Source organism: Geospiza fortis, unplaced genomic scaffold, assembly GCF_000277835.1.
Source record: "Geospiza fortis unplaced genomic scaffold, GeoFor_1.0 scaffold361, whole genome shotgun sequence".
In the NCBI taxonomy this organism is placed as follows: Eukaryota; Metazoa; Chordata; class Aves; order Passeriformes; family Thraupidae; genus Geospiza; species Geospiza fortis.
Window position 1 is genome coordinate 4,659,374 of NW_005054356.1, and position 11,435 is coordinate 4,670,808.

Consider the following 11,435-nt stretch of genomic DNA (forward strand, 5'->3'; position numbering starts at 1 on the left):
AGTTTTCTAATTACTGGCTTCATGCCTTCCTTGATGTTCAACATCTGTAACTTTCTTCCTATGCGTTGCCCCCTCCCCCTCCCTTTTTAAGGGGAATTCTGTTTTGCTTTGGGTTTGTGGAGGAGCTGGGAACTGGTGGAAACAATTTTCAGTTGATGGCCAAAGCTCTTCAGGCTAGCCCAAAGTCCAGTGAAAGCCGTTTGAGCTTTTCTGTTTTATTTAAAATAGAGTCTGAGAGAAGTTTGTTTTGTTTTATTGTCTGGTTACTGCATAACTTGCAATTACATATTTCGTTATTTTCTGCTGTGTCCAAGAGAATCTGTGGCACAGATCATCAGCAATTGTTTCTTGTTTGTTTGCCATTTCATGCTTTCATTTTCTTTAATGAAAATTTCGGAAATGCCTGATGAGCAACTTCGCATGGCTTATATCCAGTATTAAGCTTAGTTTTATTACGTTCCTTTGGGAGGTATTTGGATCTCAGAGATGATTATCAGGCAACATTCTGTAGCAATTTACTTCCTAGCTGAATGAAGAAGAGTACAAGGATGGAAGCAATGAAAAATACAGACTAGATACATCTATTTTTCTTTTGCTTGTACTTTAAATTTAATTGTTCACACAGATTGGGTTTATCTTCCTAATTATAATGTAATTACACTTTTGGTTTTGGTTTTTTTTTTTTAATTTTAGGTGACTTTTCTTACAGTGATAACAATTACACAGGAAGTATCACTTCTTGAAAAGAAGTTTTGTTAGTAAAAAAATAAATTATCCTGATAGATTAAACAACTGTGTTTTTCTTTTGGATATGAACGTAAAATAGGATTTTTTGTACATCTCACACAAAGAAATTGACAGTTGTCGTCTAAACAAATTTTGCAGCACTGCATAATGACAATAATAATAATAATAGTAATCTGTCAGAGTTTTCATTGACCTGAGTTTAAGAGTAAATGTAAAAATGCAGAACATGTGCATACAGTTGAGGGAATGATGCAAATTAGTTCTCTAGTTTCCAATTTTTCCCTTGTTCCCAAATTCCAGGGAATCTCAGTAACAGATAAATCTGTCAATGATAAAGGGTTGCAGGCAGTTCTTACTGTTTCATTGTCATGTGGATATTGTAAGGAAGGATCAGAATGCAGTGGAACAGTTACAAATTGCCCTAAAGCAATAAGCAATACCCTGAACAAATTCTTTGCCTGGTCCCCAAAGCAGAAGGCAGTACACCAGGTGGTATGATCCTCCACCTTTCCCTGTGGCCGTGCTGGTGAAGTCTGTAAGTGGATTCTGTGGAAAAGAAAAGCCAAGGGAAAGTGGGAGGCTAGTGCTTGGTATTGACTGATGTATATACTGCATCATGTGGCATTGGAGTAATAACTAAAAGCCAGTGGTACGGATTTTAGTCAGCGTGCTGCTTTGCTTCTGAGCTCTGATATGTACTTCTGTAGCTAATTTATGCTGCTGTTCTCTTGATTCTTTACCATGTTCTGACTGGTATGACCATTCTGCCCTATACTGCAGACTCTCTCCATCTCATTCTGTAGAGCTCCTCTCTGTGTATACCGGCAGTCTTGTCTTGTTTGAAAATTATTCACAGAGCAAATCCCTCAGCTACATGGTTTTCCTTTATTGCTGCCTATACTGTGAGCTGTAGAGAATGCGGCAGCTGGGCAATTTAACAGTGGTTAGAAATGTTACTTCAATAGAGGGTACATGATACCACCCATCTTTTTCAAGGTCAGCTCTGTCTGGGGTTCCCTTCTAGGTACTTCAGAAGAAGTTGTCTCAGCTAGCTTCTAGGAATGTTAATTTTTGTATTTTTCCCATAAGACAGACAAATCTGGTAAGGATTAAAGGGTTACATTTGTAGTAATCAAAGAAAATTGTGGGCTTTGTTTGGATTAAATAGCGGGAGATTTCACATCAGCCAGGAAGTCACGAAGTAAGCGGAAAAGGAGTTTGCGAAGCATTTTTGATTCATTCTGGACATCACAGAGCAACAGTTTCCATAATTGTCAGCATTTTCAAAGAGGCAATGTCATGATTTCAACCACAATAACATTCTGAAATTTAAGAGAATATTAACAGTACAGAGAGAATAGGCACCAGCCCTTTCCTCCCTGTGTGAAGAAGCCTCCCCTTGCCAAATATGCACATTTTTCAGATAGCATCTAACAGAGGCTTTCTGCATAAAAAATGTTACTGTCAGATTATTAGTTTAATATTTATATTAAATCTCATAAGACTGTCACATTCAAAGATGCATTATATATGCAGCATTTTGATGAGAAGTTTCAACTTACATGATCTTTTATCTTAATAACTTTTAATGACCTTGCTGCTCTGTTGCCTATACAAAACCAAAAGTAGACATTTCTCAAATAGGGTTTTATTAGGAAATTCTGTGCTGCTAATAGGAAAGTAAATGAGTATTTACGTTTGCATAGACTGATTTTATTGCTTTGAATGACAAAAGGAAGCCTAACCAAATTACGTAGGAAAAGTAATTTTTAATGTTTTAGACTCTGTGCATGATGTGTTTGAGCCATGATGTAAAGAAATTGTAAAACATGGTCTTCAACCTGAAGTAATAAGGAATAAATGTAGTACATAGGAATAGTATTTCTTGCAAATTTAAGCTATAATAATAGCTTTTAGTGAGTTGGTTATCCAGAGAGTTGACATCATGGTAGTAAAATAAATCTTTAATTTAGGTTCCGCTTAACTAAAGTTATATAATTATGCATAGAAAAGTGAATCCTGGGACTTCCAACCACGTGAAACTATGGGCAATATTTTTCCTCATCACTTTAATGATGTCCCAGAACCATGAGAACTTGGAGGGACAATGAGATTCCAGGGGGACATTGAACCAAGTTCTTAGGATTTTGCCAGGACTTCAAGCAAAGGAGTTGGTGGCTGGAAAGAGTCCTTAAAATATAGCCATATTTCCTAATTCCACTTCTTTTCACAGGTCTTTAAAGTCCGGCAATTTGTGCACTTCTGCTGCTCATATGCAATTGGATACCAGTAGGCAGAGTGCCTGTGTTCCTCTGGTGCATAAGTTTGACAATATTCAAGTAACCAGTCGTGCTGAACTCTGAAAAGCTGTTAAAGAACATAGTAGAACCTTTACAGCAAGTTCTATAGTTGTTTTTAAACAGCTTGCACAAGACATAGTATTTGGTGCTAATGTGGGCAGAGTGAAAACAAAGCAATTGCATGAGTAGAAGCCCTGTAATACATGCTTCATCCTGATCATACTCACGGAGTTTTGTCTTCTGAGGCTAAGTCTCTTGGCCTTGAAATATGTACTTGTTAGCTGGAATCACTGGAAAGATAAGATGTGTTTAATATTTTCATAGATTTTATTTCCCCCCAAGTGATTTTCATTTTCCCATGCTTCGTAACATGAAAGTAGAAGACATTTCAAAAATAATCTTAATATTTTCTTGTGTACCTCAGATAATACTTCCTATAGTGTTGATCAAATGGAAATTAATATTCATTACTATGACTTTTTTCTACTTGGCTAAAACATTGTGGTTTTTCTCTCTGTTCCTTAGTACACCCAGTTATAATTATGCTCCAAACCCAGACAAGCACTGGATAATGAGGTACACCGGTCCCATGAAACCTATACACATGGAGTTCACTAACATGCTACAGAGAAAGCGCCTTCAAACACTCATGTCTGTAGATGACTCTATGGAGATGGTAAGATTAATAGTCACTTTTGTTTTGTTTTTTGGCTAAACAACAAAGTTTTTGTTTCGGGAGTTAAGCTCCACGTTGTCCTTCATATGAAGATAAAGGAGAAAGAAGGAGAAGGAGGGCTGTTTAAAAAAAAATCAGTTTTTAAATAATGTGTAATCCTCTCACCTCTGATCATTTTGTCTCTTTATTCAATGTGTAAGGTTCCTCATCTCCTAAAGACAGGTACTCTGAGTTGGGTGGTGTGAACAAGCTGATTTTTTGCCACAGAACTACTGCGGATAAAGGAGAAGGGAAAGGGATTGCCTGAAAAACTACACATCATAAATCTGAAAAATGTACCCTCTGATAAAGTGGTCCTACGACATGTTGGAAATAACTACCTAAATGTGTGGCTGTTTTGATCTTGTAACACTGAGCTTCTGAGAGAAGAAACCAGCAGCAGCAAAAAGTGGTGATACAGGAGTCCTAAGTGGAATGACCCCAGAGGAGGTTAAATACTGGAAGTAAATAAATACGTAGATTAGTACTTTTAAAATTGTCTGCATCATGTAACAATGAGATTTCTTAATGCAAACTATGTGTCTTCAACAAAATGTCTGGATTTACTGAAAGCTATGCTGAAGAAGAATGGTTTTGCAGATGTAAAGGTGTTGCAATTTTTCTGCTTATCTCTTGGCATTCTTATTCAAAAAAGGTAGAACATAAAATTAGAGGAGTCCTCTAAGGCAAAAATGAGATTATGTAGATGGCATTGCATAAACTTGTTACTAGTGTCTTACAATTACTGATTCAGGCAAATATGATCTCTGCTTCATGTTAATGAAGCTGTTTAGATGGATCAGACACCAGCATTAGGGGAAATTGATGATTTTACCACACAATTTGAATTTTCTGTTTAGTAAAAGGGTTTCGCTCTGGGTGATTCATGGCAGGCAAAATCAGTTAGGTTTGTTTTTAGTTTTACTTACCAAGTTAGCCCAATTTCCAATTTTTTTCCTACTGAATTATGTGTGTTACTAGTTTTTCAAAATTAAAAAGAAAAAACAAAACAATCTCACACTCAAAAAAAGCAAAACAAAAACGAACAACCCCCCAAAAAAAACAAACAAAAAGCCCCCAAACAAAAACCCCAAAAAGTCTAACTAGCAAACAAAACAACCTGGAAAAGAACCAAAAATGAACTCCCAAACCAACACCACAGTTTTTCTCCTGTGCTGATGTTTTGCACCTGTGTGAGGCTCCACTTTGGTGGTATCCCACCACGTTCTCACCTTTCTTAAATGAAAATGTCACATAAAAATTGATCTTTGATGCTAAAGTTGGTACATTTCACGTAGTATCTTATGTAAATCTGTAGAAGTATTCACATTAAAATCTCCTCCTAATTCTCCATAGTGAGAGAGTATGACTGAGTGGTTTTTATCTGGAAGATATTTTGCAAATATTCTGCATAATGGGGAGTCATTTGTCTGAAGGCAAGGTTGTTGAGTGCTGCCTGAATACGTGTGAGATTCAAAGGGCTGTCATTTTATTAAAACTGCTTACTGCAAGAAGAAGATAAAAGAGAAAATTTTGAAATGACACCTTGAAACTTTTATCTCTGTTACTGTATGTATTTAGTACTGTCTTGATGGCTCTCATGCAGAATACTGAACCCAAACATTTTTGAAATGGCATGCTAATGTGTTTTACCTTAAAACAGAATTTTGTCTTGTAATAGCCACAATATTCAGTTAGTAAAATTAAGATGTGATTATGTATTATTCAGAGTGGTTCATTATGATAACTCAGTGCTATCTTTAGTTGTTGTTATTTGTATGTTATACATAGGTGGAAAGTGATATGCAGCATTCCACATGTAGACTCAGGGGAATAAATTTCATATTTTGTTTCGCTTTTTTTCAGATTTACAATATGTTGGCTGAAACAGGAGAACTGGAAAATACATATCTAATATACACAGCAGACCATGGTTATCATATTGGACAGTTTGGGCTGGTGAAGGGGAAGTCCATGCCATATGAGTTTGATATCAGAGTCCCTTTCTATGTCCGAGGACCAAATGTGGAGGCTGGGTCCTTGTAAGTTCTTTGCTTTTATGTGTGTTGTGATGTGAAAACTTCATGTTCACATCTCTAGTTATATTGACGTGGCAGCCAAATGGAGGCACAAAGTTCTGCCCATCCTGCTTATTTTTGGCACAAAATTATGTCTCCTCAGAAAGCAGAACTGATAGCACAGGATGGTATAACAAACTCAAGGCCATTGCCTTTTTGCTTGCATGGGTGTGCAGCACAAGCCACTGCACTTTTGTGGATATAGTTGAAAAATCACTTTTAATTTTGTCCAATCTAGGAAACACATTCTTTTGAGTAGTGCAAATTATGCATATAACTGTCATTTTAAAGCTAAAAAATATACTGTATAATGTAGATAATTATTGATGAACATTGGAGTCACTTGTTTCAGTTTATAAAGACCAGTTCATGTATTAGCATCCAGAAAATATTCTGTTTGGCTCATTCTCTGAGACTATGTGGTTAGGGCTGTTATTTGGATGCACACAAGTGTGCAGAGTATAACCGTTAATTAAAATGGTAGCTTTGATCAGCTAAAAAATTAAGTAAATACACTTTCTAAGCAATTATTTCAGATAGCAAATATTTGCACTTAGGTAATGATTTTGGACAGAGTGCCATAAATTGCGGCCTAATATTTATATGAGTGTGCGTGACTTAGCATAATTAACACACACAATTTTTTCTTCACCGCAGAGGAATGGATCTAGTGTATAATATGATAGCAAATATCATATGCTGGTTAAATTCATTGATTCACATTATCTGAAGGCAGAAAAATGTTAAATTCTGTAGATTTTGCACTGTGTTTCTGATTTATTTTCAGCAGTTTTGCATGTGAAAAAACAATATTCTCTAAAGAGCAGGGAGGGATTCCTCACTTGGGACTAAACATATTACCTCAGCACTGAATGAGTTTTGTCTGCAGTAGCCCAGAATTTCAAATGAACTGGAATAGCCTTCTAAAAACCTGCTCTCTTTCACTTGGACTGCAGTTTTTGGCCTTCCTGGAGAGTCAGTGCTAACATGGCCCAAGTGACTGAGCTAGTGCCTCTGCAACGTATAAGGCTAGAGACCAGCCACATTGTGTCTACTGTAGTTCTAGGATCTTTGCACCCAGATATCCATAAAAGCTCTCAAACCTTCCCACTGAATTTTATTTTTCAAAGACTTCTGAAGATGAAAACATGTTTCTGTTAGAATTGAAAGAATCAGCCTGACAAGATCTTAACAGAACAGAGCCTGTCACAGTAGAGCAAATAGGAAGAACAGGATATAACACCTTGCAGAGGGAATACATCAGAAAATAAATTGGTCTTCCCTCTCAGCCTGATTTTCTTTAAATGGTAGAACTTCTGTCATCCATGTTTTGTGTGAACCTTATGTTTTTCCTGTAGAATAATTGTTATGAACGCCCTTTTGGTACCAGGGAAATTTTAACAGCAATACCATAGCAAGTCATTACTAACCTCTCATTACAGTTACCAAATATGCTACATCATAATTATTAGCAATTAAAATCAGATCAGGTACATCAATTTAATTCATCACCTATGTTCTTGTCAGTCTGGGTTTGCTTACTCTCTCAAAGATGTAGCAATTTAAAAATAGTATCTCATTAAATAATATGACTTTAACAGCTTCCTTCTGTCCTGAATTTCAGCTGGAATTCTGCGCTAATACTTATTGCAGCCCGTCTGGCCCCATCCTTTCTTTGTGCCTGCACATCATAACAAAGTAATTCTACATGCTTTTTCTTCATAACTCTTTAACCCTATGCTGCTTTTTTCTTCATCCCTTTCCTTTTTCTGTCTCACACTGTAAATTAACAGTCACTTTTAGTTGTTACTAGTGCCTAGTAATATGTTTCTCACGTTTTCTTCAGAACATGCCTACTGTGATAGCAACTGAAATACTCATTTCTATACCAGATTTTGAAACAGGTAAGCCGTGTGCTACCTGCCAAATCTACTTTTTAAGAAAGTCATCAGCATTTTCATTCTGTAAGACACCCAAACAGTTTTTCCAACAGTTTTTAAACTGTCTTGTGCAAAAATTAACTAACTTTACCGTATGAACTACTTTGCTTTCTCAAAAATGCTCTGTACTAAAGTTTTAATTATTTGTATTAGTCCCCTTGAGGTTATGCAACTAATCTATATATTATATGTTAATTCCATTCATGGAAAAGAATCAGAATGCATCCTTTTATTTGCAGGTGTCACAAAATAAGCCTTTTCAAGTCTTTGGACTCTGTGGAAGCTGGAGTTGCTTGCTCTTATTGCATAGACTTTAAACTGTTTTGTCTTATGTTTTTTTCAGGAATCCTCACATTGTGTTGAATATTGATCTTGCACCTACAATTCTAGATATTGCTGGATTGGATATTCCATCTGATATGGATGGTAAATCCATTCTGAAGCTGCTGGATTCTGAGAGACCGGTAAATAGGTAAGAAATGAAAATGTTGCATGGAAACATGCATGTGTTTGTACCAGAGACTGAACAAGTGTTCAGCAGCATGCAGAAAATGTAAAGGAAAATATAATAAAATCACCATCTATCTGAGTACATCATTCACTGGAAAATCTGAAGACTATTTGGCATATACAGCTCACTTCAGTTATTTATTTTCATTTTGGCATATTCATATTCTAGATGTATGGCATGCATGGCATCTGTACATACTAAATGTAGTCTATGTAGAAGTGAGAGGGCTACACATGAAGGTGTTTGGCTACGTAAGTTATATATTTAAATGTCTTCATGGCATCATTTGTAGCAAAGCATTTCATATTGAATATTTATTAGTAAAATAATTGAAGGCAATGGTTGTGTATCAGATTATAATATAAAGACAGGCTAGCACTAAAAACTGTGGTTTTTATTTAAGACTTTTCATCAGTACTTTCATTGGAAAAAGACTGAAGAAGATAATTAGACTTGATGGAGAATGCTTGGAAGAGAAAATCAGCAGAAAAAGGGAAGAAGAACTATTTGCTTTACAAGTAGCTGGGTGGAGGGAAAGGGGGAATGGAACAGATGCTTTAGAATAGGATAATTTTTGGGTAGATGCAGGGTAAGAGCCCAAATATGAGTCAGGAAGTCCCGATTTAATTTGTGATCCTTTGTGAACAAAGAACTTTCAGTTAATCTCTTGTCTTCAACACGCTTATGTTGAAGAAATTGTCTTGTGAATTTAGTTCCTGTGAGAGAAATATATCCTGTGCTTTTCAGTAGAGAGGCATATGTTCCTGCTTCATAGAACTGGATGTCCTCTTGTGCAGTTATGTGGCATGTTTCTTGTTGGAATTAGGGGTGGGACAGAAAACTGGGGCATAACTTGGTTACTGGTTTTGTGGGAATTGCGTCTTCCTCTCCTCGTTTCCTCCTAGGTTTCATTTAAAGAAAAAGGTGAAGGTATGGAGAGACTCGTTCCTTGTGGAAAGAGGGTAAGGAAAGTGTTAATCACAAAGCCCAGTCTTTTTAAATAGAAGGATATTGAATAGCTAAAGCCAAAGCAGCCTAAAGCCATTTAGCTGTGCCGTGGCTGCAGTATGCCTAATGGCAGTGATTGTGTGATTGTAGGGAATGGATGGCCTCTGCCTACAGCCTGCATAAATGTGCTCTTGTGGTGGGGGAAGGGGAGTTTACTTGGATTGAGAGATGGGAAGGCATCCCAATTTGCTCTCAGCTGCTGTCCTCCAATCCTCCTGCTTGTATCACCGGCTTATGAGCAACCATTCCTCTCTGCATCTTCATCTGCTGGCCATTCCCTCTGTGCCTCTGCCTTAGTACATAAATGGGGGCAAGAGGGGTTTCCAAAGTGCAGCCCTGTAGAATGTGATATGGTCTCTCTGTATTGACAGTTGTCACTGCCTATCATTCAGGCATGTAACAGAGTGTCTTGACTTTATATGTTTTTTTATGCTCCCTGAGAGCAGGACATGAATAACTTGTGTGTCATTGGACAGGCTAAATGCTAGCTTCCACTGGACTGTTACGTTTTGGCTACAATAGATGCTATGGACATGGAAACTAACTACTCCTCTGAGTCTTTTCAACTAACTGTATTTGTGTGTTGGAGTTAATATTAACGTAAGAGTAAGTTTTTTTTTCTTTTCCAGTAAACTGCTGCATAAAAGGGAGAATGAGAAGGTAGATGCCCAAGAAGAAAACTTTCTACCCAAATACCAGCGTGTGAAAGACCTCTGTCAGCGAGCTGAGTATCAAACAGCTTGTGAACAGCTTGGCCAGGTAGGGCATTGTTACTCCTGACTGCAGTTAAGGAGTTGTAATTAGGCTAAGCTCAACACCTTCACTGTGTCAATGTTCTTCACCTCATCATCGATTCCAGTGTATAAATCAAATGGCTCGTTCTGTGACCTTTACTCAAATCTTTATTACAGCATTTATGAGATTGACTGTCAGTCAGGAAATTGCTGATTCAAGTGTTCTGTATTGATTCCTGACTACCACTAAGAAAACCACCTAGGCTGTTTTAAAGTTTTATTTCCCAAAGAGAATGTGGTTTGGGATTCATTAGTGCTGAGAAGCTACAATGTACATAACAGATTGGCCTTTTTAAATACGTGCAGCTTGCTTTGCTTCAAATTCTCTCTTTAATTCTTTAATTCATTTTGTTGTTGTTACTTGGAATTACATATAGTAATGGGAAGCTAAAATTCTGTTAACTCAGTATATCACTCCTCTTAACAAAAACACACTGGGAAAACACAGATGTAGTTATGTGTGTATATGGGCATAAAGCTCATTGACTGTGTGTCATTTCCCTTGTTGCCTTGTTTTGGGCAGATATGACAATATGTTCACTTTAGATACAAGTTACGTAGAAGAAATTAATGGAAAAAAAATCAGGGTAGTATCAATACATGGTCTTGACATACATAGGAGAGGACTTTGTGAATTTTTCTGGGCAGTGCAAAAGCAAAGCATGGCTATCTCCAGAGAATTCACCACTCTTGGCAAAATTGACTCTGTGTCATTGCTCTCTCATGCAGGTGTGGGCCAGAGAACGCCTTTCCAAGGACTGTAATACATTCTGTGGACAAAGGGGTGAAGGGGTCCACATGCTAATGTGTCTGTTATCACACTGGCATTACCTCATATTCCGGCAGCCCAGAGGGCTGTCAGGATGAGTTAGTCTGTGGAATATAACTGTTCTTGCAGACATGATATGAACGACTTACCAAGCAGTAGTCAGTAATGGGCTACTTAGGCTGCAGTAGTTAATTTTTTTACTGTCAAAGGCCAGACTCCATACTTCTGGCTCTACTGATTATGTAGTTCAGTGCACCTGTGAAATGAGTCCATTGTTCCTTAGGTGTTTAGATCCAATTTATATATATAAAAATTTTTCAGATGTTCTTTTCCTCCTGTGGCTAATATGTCAGATTTAGTACACAGAGCAATTATAATGTTCTGTATTGTAAAAATACTAAACTTAAAGGAATACTATATGCAGTAATTTATTGTCATCAGAAGTCTTGAGCTGAAATTTTAGCTGAATGGGAGCAAGCCACTGTTTTATGAATTTGCAATGTTATTTGAAGAACTTGAAGAAAAGTTATTTTTTCTACTACAACATTATCCAGTAAGTAGGATGGGGAAATA

General features: G+C 37.0%; 1 protein-coding gene across 1 annotated transcript in view; it reads left to right on the plus strand.

Moving 5' to 3' along the window:
- SULF2 (sulfatase 2) overlaps positions 1–11,435 on the plus strand; it is a 52,441-nt gene that overhangs the window by 18,860 nt on the left and 22,146 nt on the right. The window contains exons 6-10 of the mRNA XM_005423649.3: positions 3,573–3,723; positions 5,629–5,804; positions 8,124–8,252; positions 9,197–9,253; positions 9,929–10,058. Coding sequence (XP_005423706.1) covers positions 3,573–3,723; positions 5,629–5,804; positions 8,124–8,252; positions 9,197–9,253; positions 9,929–10,058 — 643 coding nt within the window. The remainder of the gene's footprint in view (positions 1–3,572; positions 3,724–5,628; positions 5,805–8,123; positions 8,253–9,196; positions 9,254–9,928; positions 10,059–11,435) is intronic.